Genomic DNA, 16,283 nt, shown 5'->3' with positions numbered 1-16,283 from the left:
TTAAAAATACCGGAAAATGAACTAAGGAACTAAAAGAAAATATGACCTAAAAATGTTAAAAAGTCAAAAAATTCAAAATAAAAGTTTCATAAATAAATTTGTTGTTACATAATTCAAATTATGTACTTACTTCACAGTCAAAAAAAAATTCACTTTCCTGAAAATTCACAGCCCTATACTACTTCATTAAAAAATTAATAAGTTCTTAATTTTATTTAGAATCCGGGAACCTGATATACTATAGGTATAAAATTATACACGCGAATTTAAAAAATGTTTTTATTTATGTTTTTTTCTTTTAATATAATTTATGTATTTCAATTTTGTTGTATTAATGTATTATTGTTTCCGTGGTCCATCGACTCCATTGTTATACTTTAATAATAAATTATAATGAAAAACAAAACTAAATATTAGGTAGTAAATTTAATGTAAATTTATAAACGTATACAACATAACAGTACATCAACATCACTACACGTCTACACCAGCCTGACACAAGCGAATTGGGCGATGGTGTTGAAGTTGTACCTATACGCGACTGCGCGAGTGCAGTATCTAAGTCAAGTTAAGTAATTGCGATAAAGATTCGTGTCCCGTACACGAATATAATAATAATTATCATTATAAAAATGCTTGGACACATCGACTCGTAATTTCAAATTTAAATTACCATATAGTCGTCTATACATAAGTAATAACCAATAACGTTTAGAACTCCATTTATTGAATGATTGTGCTTTATTATACATTTTAAGGTCTCAAAAAGGAACCAAATTATTTTGCCAACTATTTAAAAAATAAAAAATTTTTGACTTACTATAGCGTAATCAATTAGATATGAAATTTAAAATAATCAAAATAAAAAATTCATATAGCATATGCATATTTATCCAATCCTGTTATCCTTATCCGAACTATTTAGTTTTGTTCTTACTTTCTTAGAGTCTTAGACATATCCGTATTTTGATCATTATGTATCTACAATGATCAATACGCGTACCTAGGTTACAAACATACCTACATAATTCTCGATCAGGGTATGAACCAATTGCGCCTAAAACAAAGTTTTTGTTTAGGATCAGTGTAATAATTAATATTAGTTGCACTCCTCATATTTTTGCGCTTTTATTCAAATTTTCCTTGGTACTTTCAAATATGAAAATATTGTTGTTCGATTTAATTCCATATTTCCATTAACATAGACGTAAACTGCGGGGGGAGGGGGTGAGAGGAAGAAACTGCTCCTTCGAAATTTAAAGGGACAATGCCTCCTTGGTATTTTGTAAATTAATTTAAAAATTATTATCAAAAAGACATTTTAGATTTGTAAGAATTATTTTTTCAAGAAAACTGAAAAATATAACTGAGTTTATATTTTGTTTAAAATTAATGAAGTTAGTTTTCGAATTAACTAACTCCTTGTCACTACATTTTCAAAAAAAAAAAAAAAATGCTAACTTCTCTACTATTTCAATATTAACAGCAGCTACTCTTGTGGAGCTACAATCTCTTCGCAGTGATAATAGTTTCGACCAAATTTGAACGGAAACAGAGCAGCTAGCTTCCAAAGAATCTATTTCAGTATTTCACTACCCATAATTCCAAGTATATGAACAATACCTTGTAGATTAGACAGGGGTGAAACTTTAATTTCGATAAACGTTACATCATATTTCAAAATTAGTATTTATTTTCCTGTGTTAGATAATATATATAATATTATATGTATATGATAAAAAACAAAATTTGCAGAAAACAATTACTAAGTAAAAATGCTTAACGTTCTTCAAAATAGTCAAGTACTAGAGACAAGTGGGATGAAAATATTTTAGAAGTTTGTAACACCTACAATATTAATTTCGATGACTTAAAGGTCGTTTAATTTTACATGGTACAATATAGGTTTAGCTAATTAGCTTAGATAATATTAATTATTATTATGTTATGCTTTCCAGTGTTCACTGATTAAGTACCTATATTTAGTCTTTAAGTATCTTTAAGTATACGGTTTATCGACATAAAATAAGGTTTGCCCCATAAAAATTGCCCAAGTTACGCCCATGTCCATAAACATCAACATAAAAAAATCTACACACTAAAATGCTTGAAAAATAAAAACTTATTTATTGATATTGATTACTGGTTAAACATATTTTATCAGCATACCTAATTAGTTGTCCTTAGGTATTGTAAAATGTTTTGAGCGCAATTGGTCTATCGACCCTAAAATGTACCTATAGATCGCATTTGATAAACTGCCCTCGATCACAGTTTGTCGACTTAATCATTTTACGAAATTATTGGCAGTATAAAAAAACAATTTACCTATAATAAAATTGTTTGTACGTTTTTCGGTTTTATATTTTTGATGATGTAATTATCATTTATTTAAATTTTAAAATATACACTAGTGATTCTGCAAATGTTAGGTATACAGCCATGGGTTAGGGGTTAGGCCATGCAACAGTTAACGAACCTTGCAAACAAATATGTATTTGTATTCACTTAATCTATTAATTATTATGTTGTCATTTTTTTTTCCACTTATTATAAATCGTTTTCAGCATTCTACATACTATTTCATATTAATATATATATTCTTATATTTACATACAACAATTATAGACATCTATTTTTTTTTAAATAATCAATTCTCCAAATTATAGTATCTATAGTGCCGGTGCCGCCGTGGCTGGCGCTGTTAATCGTCTATGTTAGTGATAATAGAAATAGACACAAATCAGTTTCGCACCTACGCGATAAAGAAAGATGATAAGAAAATGCATCCAAATTTTAAATTTTAATGGAATAATTTATGTCGTTGATCTTCGTCGTCATCTAATCGATATTGTAGCCGTTGCTGTTCCTGATCGTCTTCATTCCAAAATCCGTGCGATTCGCGGTATATGCGGCTGTCGTCGTTTTAATTGTTGAAAATAATTTTTTTAATAAAGACTACTACCAGTATCTAGCATAGCCCATGCACGTACAACAGCGACCTGAAATGACTGTCCAAATCCCGTCAGTTTGTGGTCTACTGTTGATACGTGTGCGATGAACGTTGCTCAACACCCTCTTGGTGGTATAAAAAGTGACCGCCATGGACGACAATGATCAAGTGATTTTTTACCCAAACCAAGGAGTAGATCCGCACAACCGATGTTGCGGTGGTTCCATGTGGTGTATTCAGGTAACACTAATATAATAAATATATATATTTTTTTGTATTTCCCCTCATACGGTTTGTTTTTCCAGGACATATGCGGTATTATATGCGCTATATTCACGTGGCTGTTGATACTGTATGCTGAGTTTGTAGTTACTTTTGTCACACTACTACCATGCCCATATCCAATTTTTCAGTGTGTCAACATGGTGATATTCCAAATCTTTGCTTTCCTTGCGATGGCTTCTCATCTTCGCACAATGTTTACAGATCCGGTATGTATACATAAACTCATTGTAGTTTTCATACAATATCATGTTACAATACCTGCATAATTTTGGTATTGATAAAAATACAAACTACATTTGGTACTTTTTATATGTACCTTCTTGTATTTGTTTAACACTTAACACGTTGTTTTTAATAAATAGTCTATTTTATAATACAACTTGAGATAATTTAGTTTAATAGGTCAGTAAATAAATCATAACAAAATGCGTGATCATTAATTTTTTTTTTATCAATAAGATATATTTATGGAGGATCTCTATTTTAATGCTAACACATTATAAACGTAATAATTACATTCTAAATTAACACTATAAAGTTGTTTTTATTATCACAGGTATGTTTACTTACTTTGATTTTATCACTTTATGTATATAAACTATCAAGATTGAATATGTTATACTATATTATGAACAATCTAATTAAATTGTACTATTAAAATCATTGTTCAGGGTGCAGTGCCAAAAGGAAATGCTACAAAAGAAATGATACAAAATTTAGGTTTACGTGAGGGTCAAGTAATATATAAATGTCCAAAATGCTGTTGTATTAAACCTTCAAGAGCCCATCACTGTTCAGTTTGCCAAAGGTTCATTAAAATAATTTTATACTCATAAAATCACTTGCTGATAATCAAACTTTATTATTACTTTTAGATGTATTAGAAAAATGGACCATCATTGCCCATGGGTTAACAATTGTGTTGGAGAAAAAAATCAGAAATTTTTTGTATTATTTACGGTATTAATAATATATATTCATTTTTCAATGTATACAATCAATATCATAATCATTCTGTAATTTTGTGCTTTAGCTTTACATTGCTGCTATGTCAATGCATGCATTATACTTGTGTGTAAGCCAATTTGTTTGGTGTCTACATTCCGAATGGAAGCAATGTTCTTGGTATACACCTCCCGCAACAGTAGTTTTTTTGATATTTTTAGGTTTTGAAGCATTACTATTTGCAATTTTTACCATGGTAATGTTTGCCACTCAACTACAAGCCATATGCTCTGATGAAACGGTAAATATGTTACATAATAGTATATGATCTACAAAAATAGTATTTGATAAATTATCATTTTATTTATATAATTTGTATATAAACAGTTTCTATTTATTAAATTATAAGTATATAAAAATATAAAAATTTCTTTAAAAAAGATCAAAATATATAACTAATAAATGGTCATGATATTTATGTGTTTCAACTACAATTCTATATTGTTAATTTTAAAATATTTAACATACAGTTAAATTAATTTGTGCATATTATTTAGTTTGGGTTAAAAAATGTACATACAAAAATTATCAATAATCTTTTATAATTATTGTATGTGTTCTAGGGTATTGAACAATTAAAAAAAGAAGAAGCTCGATGGATGAAAAAATCTAAATGGAAAAGTTTACAAGCTGTATTTGGTAGGGTTTCCATAACTTGGCTATCACCTTTTTCACAACCAGCTCCTAAGATCAAAGTAGATAATTATCTACAGGTCTAGTGATATAAACAGTATTTACATATTTTTAAAGTTTACCTCTTGTACCTAATAATATTAATGATTCTACTATATAATATTTTTGTTATTTTAAAATAAATTTATAATTCTATAAATTTAAAAATGATGACTGTATCTAATATAAGACAATGATTCTTTTATTAACAGAGGATCTAATTAATAAGTTTAATTATTTTATGCATTTGAATTGCTATTTTATTATTGTTAAATCCTTCTATAATACAGTCAGTAATTGGTTAATTTGTTACTTTATAGTTTATAAATACTTTTATTTGAATTATTACTATATTTTGCTGCTTTTTCTTACTATTTGTTTATTATTATTATTGACGAACAATACATTAATATTAATTCTAAATACATATGTACATAAATCATTAGTCAAAATTGAAACGCCTTTTCCCGTCAAATCTATATCCATAAGCAGGAGAATTTTTAGCATCAACAAGAGCCGGGTTTCTGAACTTGTAGAATGATCCATGGCCGTGAGGTGATCTAGACGCTCCATTGCTCACACCATATGCTTCTCTTGGATAAAAAGCTTCAAATTTTGCCCCTAATACAGAGAGTATGCTCCATAAAGCTAAACATAATAGATTCTGTAACTGTATAAAGTGTGAAAATTATGTATTTATATGTTATAAAATTGAAATAATAATAATTGAGTATTTAAACATAAAAAAATCTATTGTCTTACCTTCATGTTTATGGTTAATTAAAAAAATTGTGTAGAATAAATACTAAATATAAAACAATAAAGGCAACTGATGAAATTTTATTAGTTTCATTTCATGGTAAGTAACAGGTATATGAGCCCACGTTAAAATTCTTTAATCATAAACACATTGTGTCATAACATCTTGATTGGTTACCAACTTTCTCTTGACCATGAACACTAAATGTGATAGGGGCATACCTATTACTCTAATGTAAAATTAGGTTTATTTAAATAATTTATCACATAAAAAGATAATTCATATCAGTGTATAATTATAAAATATTGTTTATATTATTACAAAATAATTTTTTTCTTCTATATCTATATTATAACAGCTTCTTAAATAGAAAACTATCTTCATTTGTAGATGAATATTTTTTGTGTAGTATTAATATTATAATATGATTAAACACAAATCACAGTTATATCATATTGATTGCAAATTCATTGTTAAATCTGTAAAATTAAAATATTTTATTAATCAATGAACAGAAATTATTATATTTTTTAATATAATTATTAATAATATATTATATCAATTTACTTTCAACAATATTTTTAACAGCCATAATTGTTGGTGATCCGGCATGTTTTTGAATAAAGTTGACACCTTCATCACAACATCGTCCTAACGAAGGATCTAATGGAACTGATCCGAGGAATGGAACACCCATTTCATGTGACATCTGAGCAGCACCACCAGTATTTTTTGGGAATATTTCAGATGTAACTTTACATTTGGGACAAACAAAAGCAGACATATTTTCGACAACACCCAATATAGGTAATCCAACTTTTCTGGCAAAATCCAATTCTTTACGGACATCTAACAAAGACACTTCTTGAGGAGTAGTTACGACAACTGCAGAAAAGTTATCAGTTGATTTAAGGAATTGGACTAATGAGAGGTGTTCATCAGAAGTTCCTGGCGGAGTATCAACAATCAAATAGTCCAATGTGTCACCCCAATCAACTTCGGTTAAAAATTGTTTGATCATAGCTAGAAAAATTATATTTATTAAAATATAATCTTATAGTAATAATTTTTAATGTTATCAAGAGTTAAAATATAAAGAAATCACCATTTTTCTTTGGACCTCTCCAAATTACAGCGTCATCCTTACTTTCTAGCAAAAATCCAACAGACATAACTGATAAATTTTCTTCAACAAACTAAAAAAATTATATAAAGTTAAATAAATTTTAATGAAAATAAAAAATTTTTGACTATTAAATAATATTAAAATAAATATCTCTATTGTTCTTACCACAGGAGACCACCCTGATCCACTTTGATGTATCTATAAATGAAATAAATTGATTAAAATTTTTCTAAAATTGTTTAATAAACAAGATACAAACATTTTCATCTTGAACTCCAAACACAAGAGGTAGTGATGGCCCACAAATATCAACATCTAACACTCCAATCTAAATATTAAAACAAGTGAAAATAAATAAATGCATTAACAGATTATTTACAACAGTGTATTATAACTATATTATTACATTTTTTTGTTCATTTTCCTTAGCTAATACTCTAGCTAATAATGATGTGAATGTACTTTTACCCACTCCACCTTTACCAGAAAGTACTAGTATTTTATACTTCACTGAAGACAGTCGTTGTTTTAATACTTCTAGAGCTAAATGGTTAAGAAGAAAATATAAAATTCGTATTTAAAATAATGTACAACATAAAATGTATGTTGACTTGCCTGGATCAGGAAGTTGAGTAACACCAGATGCACAAATATTTTGATTTGGACATCCTTGGCATGCAGATACTTGACCGGCAGATGAGCTATCTGTGCCTGGGCAATCTAAAAATTTCAAAAGATGTAAATCATAGTCTATAGATGAATAGGTCAGTAGTCCCCAGTTGGTATTTAAGATTTAAAGATATAAAATAATAAATTAAAGTACAATAATAAAATAAATGTATAAAAGAAAACAGTTAATATAAAACTTACGATTTGGAATGTTAGGATCCATTAATTGTTTTCAGAAACCAGTTATTTATATCATTTGAATTTACCGTATCAAATCAAAAATCCGGCTTATAGACAAGTATGACTAATACTACTGTATTGATGACTGTAGTCTATTCACTGTTGTGGGGGCAAATAAAACGAATCAAAATTAATAATTAATATGAATAATTCGTTATCTAGTCAAAACAAATTTTGAGATTTATGCGGTTTTTCTGATTTTTCTCTCTTATCAGTATTTTTTTTTTTGTGATATATCTTCAGTGGTATGCGGACAATTGGTCCTCATCATAATTTTATACTCGGACAATTAGTCCCCGGCGTAAAAGTAAAATGGTAAATACAAAGTATTTTTTTACCAATCAATAAACGTTCTTATTGTTCTTAAAGATGTTTTTTCAATAATATAATAGGTAATAGTTTTTTGTTTAAAAAATAAATAAAAATGAACATAATAATAAATAATAGATATCGTCGGAACCTGTAAGCGACAAAGAAAAAAACATTATTTCTATTTGCAATAGTTTTGATAATAACTTTTCAAAAGACGATCTTTTAAATTATTTGTTTAGGCTTTCGAGATTTACATAAATTTTAATTAAATTTTGAATTTAACTTTTTACTTTTACGCCGGGGATTAATTTATTGTCCGAGTATAAAATTATGACGGGGACCAATTGTCCGCATACGACATTTTTTCACGGGGACCAATTGTCCTAGATCCATCAGTTGTGTAACTAGTATATCTGTAATCGTGATTTGAAGTAAGCAAGCACCACGGACTAAGATAAGACAAGCACTAATCAGTAAGCACTGAACTTGTAATATTTTAGAATAATTTATTCTAGTCATCGTAACATTTTTAATTATCATTTATCAATTTTTTATGTTTACCGTAATGAAAATATCAACAATCAAAAAATTTAAGTCCAAATCGTTTTAATTGATATTTTAAAGGCGTTATTCAATGTAGAAAGCCTTCCAGTATATTATATTAACCTGACAACAAATGTTCTAATATACCAACCAAAATAATTTTTTGCATGCATTCCTACTATTGAGCATACATTTGTACTGATTTGTAATGGATGTACAAAGTACTGAGCTAAAAGTAAGAAAATTGTGTTACTTAATTATTTGTTTTGATCAACGATTTGTTTAGACTGTAGTTCTAAGTATTTTTTATTTAATACTATTTTTATTGCATAGGTACTTAATCATTGTAAGATATCAACCAAACCTAACCATTATTTGAAAAAAAATGCAATAATAACTATTACAACAACTATGAATTATAACATTGTTCTAATTGATTGCAGTGTTCCTTGTGTAAATCCGAAGTATATGATTATTGTCCAGAGTTTGTTGAGCAATTGAAGACAAAATATGGCCACTTAAAAGATTTTCAATTATTTTATATTAACTTCAAAAAAAATCCAGATTCAGTTTGTGACCTGTGTCCAACATGTAGAATCAACACATGGCGTGATAAATATACAAATTGTCGTGAGTATATTATTATACTTGAATAATAAATATACAGTTGATTGATTTCTATGTAAATTTTATATACAATTTGACTATATAGTGCAACTTTATTATATCGCTTTATTTAACTTTATATTACAGTTATTTTTATGTGAAATTAAAAATAAAAAGTTAAAAAGTTTTGAAATTGATGTACAGCTATACTGAGATTTGTGATAGTTCATCATTATTATTGATGAGATCAATGCATTCCATAATGATAAACAAAATCATTTTTATACATATTTTTTATTTTATTTCCATTTCTTTGTAAAAAGTTAATTAAATTCAATCCTTTAGGACTTGATGATTTCTATCATTTCCCAACTTTTGTTTTGAAAAATTATTAAAGTTATGAAAATATTTTCCTGATATCTTTAGGGAGACAAAAAAAAAAATTACTAGTAAAATACAAAGTATGAAATAAATATTTTTTAAAAACATTTCCCATCCCAAAATAATTATTCTAGCATTCCATAGTTGCATGAATCTATAAAAAAAGGTATAATAAAATTATTCAGGAGGTGTCATTACTTATAACAAAATCTCATTATATTTAAATGCTCAATATTTTTTTTCAGCTCAAGTGAGACCACATGCCCGGACCACGAATGCTCCAAAAAAAAACTGGTCTAACATCATCCTGATCATTATAACGTTTTTAGCATTTGTGCTTGGGTCATATTGGCAAACACTAAATATATATTATAACACTGAATATTTGACCGATTTGAGTGAAGCTCAATTAAAGTCCACAATGGAATTATTAGAGAATCAATTACCATTGTTAGAGCAGCAGCAGAGCATATTAAAAAAACTAAATGGTGCTTTTTCACGGCTTCGAAAGCCAGGTGAACCAATTATTTTCATGCTGTTACATGATGATGCAAACAAAAAGACTACTGACTGTTTAGCATCGCATGCAAGCATTTCGGCCAAAAAATATATATTCAAAAACTCTTCAAAAAGCTTGTGGATTGATGGGTCAGAATGGACTAGTTATACGGACTTAAATCAAGATCACTTGCTGTACGAAAAGGTAATAACATTTGACAACTTCACTAATATTCATATAATTTAATATAAAATTGTTATCAATTATTAAACATTATAATACCACAAAATAAATTATTCTGTATGTAGAACAGATTTTATATTCATTGTGACTAGATAGTAAAAACTAAATTCCTTACACAAATTATGTAAGTACCTGTTATTATTATTTTTTTTAAATATGGGTGGCTCAATTTTTTTATTTAGACCTAGGTTTTATTGAAATAATAATTGAAAAACAATAGAATTAACTAACCCATTTTTTCAATGTCATTTTCTGTCTTTGATATCACAATAAAATCAAATTCTGGTTAGACTATAGCAAGTTTTAAAATAAATAATCTAAGTGACAAATCGAATTCACGTGAACCTAAGTGCCATTCTTTATGATTTTGTTTTACATTTCTTTTAAGTTGTGTTAACTATAAATACCTACTGTAAAAGGTTTATTTTTCAATGAGATGATTGAGAGGGCCCCCCCGGGTTGATATGGGATTTAACCATATGATTATTAAATCATATTTATCACACATTTTTATGCTTAAACTATACATTTGTTTAAATTCTTATTATTTTTTACATTTCAGTTGGCTACGTCACTTGAGAAAAACGAAGTGCTGGTGTTTGAAAACTTGCAAGATTTACCGTGGTCGTTGGCTAAGACGCTGCACCACCTATGTGACACTGAAAATCCAAAATTTGCAAAAGCCATGTACATACTGGAACTTAAGGTAATGGATAATCTGAAACAGCTGTCTGACGGTGAAAAAATAGTAATGGCTGAGCGGGCCATGAACAAGGTATGGCAAAACGCGCCAAAAGAGTACAGAGAGGCTCTGATTTCCCGGCTCACATCATACGTGGACACAGTACTGTGGGAATCAGACCAGCCATGTAATAGAGAATCTTTCATCAGGATATCACCCTGAACACAATATCTTCAGCAAAATCCATGATATGCTGACAAATGATCCACTTTTCCGCTGTGCTCTTATAATATTTTTACATTTTAACTGCAGATTTTATACATATCTACCCGAGGAGACAGATGCAGTTATGTTTTTTATTCTATATTCTATATATATATTTATCACCATAATACCCATTTATAATAATAATATATATTATGTATTACCTTAATATAAGATGATATATTATTTTATTATGCATTAAGAATAAATAAGAAAATTCAATATAATTTATAAGACTGTGCAAATAATTGATTTTATTTTTTATTTGACTAAAAGACATAAAAAAAATAATAAAAAGACAAGTAACGACATATTATTGTCATAAATTTTATTTTATTTGTGTGTATATTTTCAATAATATTTTTTATAGAAAAATAATTACAATCCATGATAGAAAATAAAATTAGGCTAGAGCACAGTGTATATCATTTATGTTTTCACTGATATACTCAACATAAAACCCATATTTTAGTATGAATATGATTGCATGGACCATTAACCAGTAGTCAAGGATGCTAAGACAGAATTTAATTGAGGTAAATGCCAGAGCTAATTATAGAGTGCAGGGTAGAGGACTTAAACTTCGATAACACAATATATCTAGATAGAATTCTGATAAATTGTTTTCTATTTTTCAAATACTCACAATTAGTGTAGTCCAATGTAACTACGCAAGCATACCTTAATTTCGCTACAATAATTAATTTTCAAAAAATTATTTATAATATAATTTTTTTTTTTAAAGTAAATCTTTATTCCGTATTTATTTTATTGTTAAGTTTATTTATATATTAGGTTTTGAATGTTTTATGCAAGTTCAATTAAAATAAATACATCTTTATTTTTTTATTGCAATGCATTTTTGTTCTATTTTTATGAATAATTACCAATTATTTGTTTTTGCCTTAAACTAATTAATTTTCTCGAAAAAAAACAAACTTAAAATGTACATATTTTGATTTTTTAGTAGTTTGATAATTTTTGTTTGAAAAACTATATATTTATAATTTTTTATAATTTTTAAATGAACACAAGGAGAATACCTATTTATAGAATTCCTTAAAAAATATTATAGCATCATATTTAAACTGTTTTAACTTAAATATCTGAACCTTATAATAAATAATAATTACATTTTTGGACCTTAGTAATCAGTATTATTTATAGTTTTAAAAAAAAACATATTATAATATGTAGTATAATTTTAATAATTTTAAAAACAAAATATATTATCAAATTAAAAATCTATAGCCCAATAAATTCACCATCTGCAGCAATCAACCCTTAACTCAGCTCTTATTTCTTCTCTGTGTATATAACATACAATATTAAATTAGGACATCTGACATTTGACATCTGAATTCTAATTTTATTACAAATAAAAATGTTAGTATTAATATTATTATCGTTTTATCATTCTTATGTGATAAGAAAAATTTATCATAATGGCTAATAGTTATAATCATACTCGGGGCCAGATTTGATGGAGGGTTTTAAGGGCACTTGCCCCGAACAACAGATGTTTGAAGGGCATCCAGATGCCAGAAAACTATGAAAAAATTAAAACATTTTGATCCTCAAATAAGAAAATTTATATAAAAATATATCACTTTCAAAAATTTATATTGATTTGTAATTTGAGGTTTAAGATGTCACTGAACCTTATAAGTTCATAGACATATCAACAACGGTATACTTCGTTTGGTGAACTAATTCAATCGAGATAAGCAATCCACTTGTGTTAGATTGAATAGAGCACCTAACATAATTTCGAACTTTATTTAAACTTTCCTTATATCTCTAAGAACGATTTGAAATTTTGGTCAAAATCGGTTGAGTAGTTTTTGAGTAAATATAAGCAACAACCCACGGATTGTTTTGAATTCTAACCCTTTTGTTGTACATTTAAAAAACAAACAATTAAATATTGTTTGATTTTATTTTTAAAAAAAATCCATAGCAACGCATTGCGGAATGGCAAGCCTTTAGACATTTTTTTTTTTTAAATGTTTGTATCTATAGTCAATGGCAAAGCATTTAATTATGTACATAAAAAAATAGTGTAAAAAATAAGTAATTAACTCTCTGAGTTTATCAAAAGGCCGCCTTCTACAATTCTAGAACAGTAGGTATATAGGTTTTTACTAGGCCAGCCGACCCCGATTACAAGATTTAAAAAAATATCAGGTGTCAGAAGTACATCTGATATGTATGTAAATATGAACGTCATCTTGCAAAAATACTTAACACACTGCTTAAGTACGAAGTTACGAATTACAAGTTTCAAATGTCCATTCCATTTACCATAGTACAGCGGTTCTCAAACTTTTTTTTTTACGTACCACTTAACTATATTATCAATCAGTCGCGTACCACTAATGATTAAAAATAGAACGATCCAAATTCCAAATTGTATAGTTAAATACATTTATTTTAAATAATAAATCAGTAAAATACTACAACTGCAGTATAATTATTTTTTATTTATTAGTTTTTTAAAATAAGATATGAATTGGAAGAAATAATTGAATGGGTTTATTATCCAAAAACGGCCCTCCGCGTACCACCATGAAGTCTTTCGCGTACCACAGTTTGAGAACCGCTGCCATAGTACATTAGTACAGGCAGTACAGTGCAGACGTACTGCGATGTTTACCTATATATCAGCTGTATATAGGAACTTACATGCGATCACTTCGATGCAAATCGATAATTTTAATTTTTCAAGTACAAATAATTGATGGTTTTATTATATATTATCATAATATTATAGGATAGTATTATTTACACGAAATTATATTATTATTACAATGATTATGTGTGTATAAGTATTATAGATATCAGTATACGTAATAAAATTAAAAATAATAAAAATACTTAAAAATACGAAAGGAAAGGATTTCGATTAGATTATTATTTCCGATCAGTCGCAAGTCCTCAGAACGACGAATGATGATGACCGTGTTGCGAGTTAAAGTCCGGGGCAAAGTGATGTTGTTGTTGTTGTTGGTGGTGGTGGTGGTGTCCTCCGAAATCTACGACGGCGTCTTGTTGGGTGAACTTTTCGGGCTGCGGTTGATACTGCTGCGTGTAGTGGTTATGGTGCTGTTGATGTGGTTGTTGTTGTTGTTGTTGCTGTTGCTGCTGATGATGATGATGATCGTGTTGTTCGATCTTGACGGGAACGTGGACGGGCACGTGGACCGGAACTCGGACCGGATATGGCACGCGTTTCTCGACTGGGTACGGAACGGGCTTCTCGTAGGGGACGGGCACGTTTTTGTACACGTTGTACGGCACATGTCTGATGTACGGCACCTTAACGGGCACGGGTACGGGCTTTTCCACGCGGAACGGAACCTTCTTGACGACGGGAACGTGTTCGGGCACCGGCCTGTCGTACGGCACTTTGACGGGCACGCGCACCTGCTTGTACACCGGGTACCGCACGATCTTCTCCTTGTACACGGGATACGGCTTGTCGACGTGCACCGGCACGGGACGGTCGTACGGCACCTTGACGGCCACCGGCACGTTCTTCTCCACCGGGTACGGCTGCGGTTCGTACACCTTGACAGGGTACGGCACATCCTTCTCCACCTTTACCGGGTACGGCTTGGGCACGTGTACTGCGCGCGGCCGATCCACCGGCACCTGTACCACGTAACCCACGGGCTTCACCACGTCCACGCGCACCGGCACCGGTACATTTTTCTCGATCACCGACACTTTGATGGGACTACGCTTCTGACCGGCGCCGTAATCGTATTCCTGTTGCTGGTGTTGGCCCGCGGCGGCACCGTAGTCGTAGTCCTGTTGCTGGTGCTGGCCCGCGGCGCCGAACTCCGCGTATTCTTGGTGCGCCTGTAGTTGTTGATCGTCGCCCGCGCCCAAGTCGAATTCCTGCGGCTGCTGGTGGCGAACGCCGTAGTCGTATTCCTGTTGCTGTTGGTGGCCGCCCGAGGACGAAAATCCCGAGGAGTCTACGACGCCGCGCTTCTGCAAACGTTCGGACGACGACGACTGCGCGCAACAACAACTCGCGCACAACAACGTCAACAAGATCCACGAAGACGACGGTAACGCGACGGCCATTTTACGCGGTTTATATTATAAAATATAGACCCGCTGTACTATATATATACTATTGGTTTACGCGAACGCACAAATGCAGTTATCGCGCCGGCGGACGGACGATAACGGTGACGAGTGTGCTCGGGTCTCAGGTCATTTATACCTGTCCGCGGACACTTCTCCTCGCAGTATTACTCCGCCAGAACAACAGCGTTTCCCGTATGCCTTTCGCGGCACGGGCTTTCACTTTCGCATTATTGTCGGTGCTGTTCGCCGCCGTTCGAGTTTTTCCCGCGCCTGTTTCAACTGCAACCACGTCAAACTTCATATTTCATAACCGGATACCTGCTGCAGTGTGGCGTGTATATACACAAGGTGATTCTTTTATCATTGCAGTACGCTCATTATTTCAAAAAGTATTCACGTTTTTGAAAACGTTTTTTACATAGTTTCAAGTTGTTGTTAAAAAAACAACGTTTTTATTAAAATATTATATTTTTTAAATATTTTATAACCTTATATTTTTTTAACTTTTTTGAATGACAACATAGAGTTTTAATTTCATATTCCAAAGCAGAATAGTTTTTTGTTTATTTAGATACATAAAAATCGAATTCAGGACGAGTAGTTTATGAGTTATATGTACTTAAAGTTTAGACAAAAAAATTTTTTCAAAAACATGAATACTTTTTGAAATAATGAGTGTACAATGATAAAAGAATCACCCTGTATAATATAATATGTATTATAACGTAGCAGATATCTATACAGGACGATATACACATTCGAATGCCGCCGTCTGTCAAATGAGTATTCATCACAATATTATAGTATACCGTATACGAGGTGTATTTCAAAATGAACCTCAGAAGTGAAAAATATTTTTTAAAAAAACCAAAAACATTAATTTTTTGCACAAAATAGTTTTATTGACATCTAAATTATTTTCTACATAATAGTCTCTGTTTA

General features: G+C 30.1%; 5 protein-coding genes across 6 annotated transcripts; 2 read left to right on the top strand and 3 right to left on the bottom strand.

Moving 5' to 3' along the window:
• The first annotated feature begins 2,746 nt into the window (after positions 1-2,746).
• On the top strand, positions 2,747-5,340 carry LOC132919276 (palmitoyltransferase ZDHHC3). The gene is made up of 6 exons (XM_060980705.1): positions 2,747-3,193; positions 3,259-3,444; positions 3,910-4,046; positions 4,114-4,198; positions 4,272-4,484; positions 4,807-5,340. Exons 1-6 carry the CDS (start codon positions 3,104-3,106, stop codon positions 4,960-4,962), a joined length of 867 nt encoding a protein of 288 aa, XP_060836688.1. The 5' UTR covers positions 2,747-3,103; the 3' UTR covers positions 4,963-5,340.
• LOC132919277 (uncharacterized) lies at positions 5,269-5,830 on the bottom strand. The gene is made up of 2 exons (XM_060980707.1): positions 5,678-5,830; positions 5,269-5,585 (listed from the first exon to the last, which is right to left on the bottom strand). The coding sequence occupies exons 1-2, from the start codon at positions 5,681-5,683 to the stop codon at positions 5,358-5,360; spliced, it is 234 nt and encodes a 77-aa protein (XP_060836690.1). The 5' UTR covers positions 5,684-5,830; the 3' UTR covers positions 5,269-5,357.
• Positions 5,831-5,948: 118 nt separating this feature from the next.
• LOC132919275 (cytosolic Fe-S cluster assembly factor Nubp1 homolog) lies at positions 5,949-7,949 on the bottom strand. Its single transcript, XM_060980704.1, has 8 exons — positions 7,672-7,949; positions 7,417-7,521; positions 7,208-7,344; positions 7,061-7,129; positions 6,967-6,999; positions 6,781-6,871; positions 6,243-6,698; positions 5,949-6,154 (listed from the first exon to the last, which is right to left on the bottom strand). The coding sequence occupies exons 1-8, from the start codon at positions 7,691-7,693 to the stop codon at positions 6,126-6,128; spliced, it is 942 nt and encodes a 313-aa protein (XP_060836687.1). The 5' UTR covers positions 7,694-7,949; the 3' UTR covers positions 5,949-6,125.
• Positions 7,950-8,345: 396 nt separating this feature from the next.
• LOC132919274 (uncharacterized) lies at positions 8,346-12,095 on the top strand. Of its 2 annotated transcripts, none has more exons than XM_060980702.1 (5): positions 8,346-8,495; positions 8,618-8,800; positions 9,009-9,195; positions 9,798-10,255; positions 10,857-12,095. In XM_060980702.1, the coding sequence occupies exons 2-5, from the start codon at positions 8,774-8,776 to the stop codon at positions 11,196-11,198; spliced, it is 1,014 nt and encodes a 337-aa protein (XP_060836685.1). In that variant the 5' UTR covers positions 8,346-8,495; positions 8,618-8,773; the 3' UTR covers positions 11,199-12,095. The 2 variants fall into 2 exon arrangements, with proteins under 2 accessions (XP_060836685.1, XP_060836686.1); XM_060980703.1 differs by having other exon boundaries at positions 8,350-8,495; positions 8,647-8,800.
• A 1,873-nt stretch (positions 12,096-13,968) lies between these two features.
• LOC132919272 (mantle protein-like) lies at positions 13,969-15,460 on the bottom strand. Its single transcript, XM_060980701.1, has one exon. It carries the CDS (start codon positions 15,333-15,335, stop codon positions 14,178-14,180), a length of 1,158 nt encoding a protein of 385 aa, XP_060836684.1. The 5' UTR covers positions 15,336-15,460; the 3' UTR covers positions 13,969-14,177.
• Between the last annotated feature and the right edge of the window lie 823 nt (positions 15,461-16,283).

This window comes from Rhopalosiphum padi, chromosome 2 (genome assembly GCF_020882245.1).
Source record: "Rhopalosiphum padi isolate XX-2018 chromosome 2, ASM2088224v1, whole genome shotgun sequence".
Lineage (NCBI taxonomy): Eukaryota > Metazoa > Arthropoda > Insecta > Hemiptera > Aphididae > Rhopalosiphum > Rhopalosiphum padi.
The sequence above is the reverse complement of the archived record's forward strand: the minus strand, read 5'-3'. Positions and strand labels throughout refer to the sequence as shown.

Coding starts and splice junctions, on each gene's coding strand:
- LOC132919275 (XM_060980704.1), bottom strand. CDS start 7,693: ATGGATCCTAACATTCCAAATC. Junction 6,699..6,780: donor GAGAGGTCCAAAGAAAAATG/GTGATTTCTTTA, acceptor TAATTTTTCTAG/CTATGATCAAACAATTTTTA. Junction 6,155..6,242: donor TGTTAAAAATATTGTTGAAA/GTAAATTGATAT, acceptor TTAATTTTACAG/ATTTAACAATGAATTTGCAA.
- LOC132919276 (XM_060980705.1), top strand. CDS start 3,104: ATGGACGACAATGATCAAGTGATTTTTTACCCAAACCAAGGAGTAGAT. Junction 3,194..3,258: donor GTTCCATGTGGTGTATTCAG/GTAACACTAATA, acceptor TTGTTTTTCCAG/GACATATGCGGTATTATATG. Junction 4,199..4,271: donor AATTTTTTGTATTATTTACG/GTATTAATAATA, acceptor TTTGTGCTTTAG/CTTTACATTGCTGCTATGTC.
- LOC132919272 (XM_060980701.1), bottom strand. CDS start 15,335: ATGGCCGTCGCGTTACCGTCGTCTTCGTGGATCTTGTTGACGTTGTTG.
- LOC132919274 (XM_060980702.1), top strand. CDS start 8,774: ATGGATGTACAAAGTACTGAGCTAAAA. Junction 8,801..9,008: donor TACAAAGTACTGAGCTAAAA/GTAAGAAAATTG, acceptor AATTGATTGCAG/TGTTCCTTGTGTAAATCCGA. Junction 10,256..10,856: donor ATCACTTGCTGTACGAAAAG/GTAATAACATTT, acceptor TTTACATTTCAG/TTGGCTACGTCACTTGAGAA.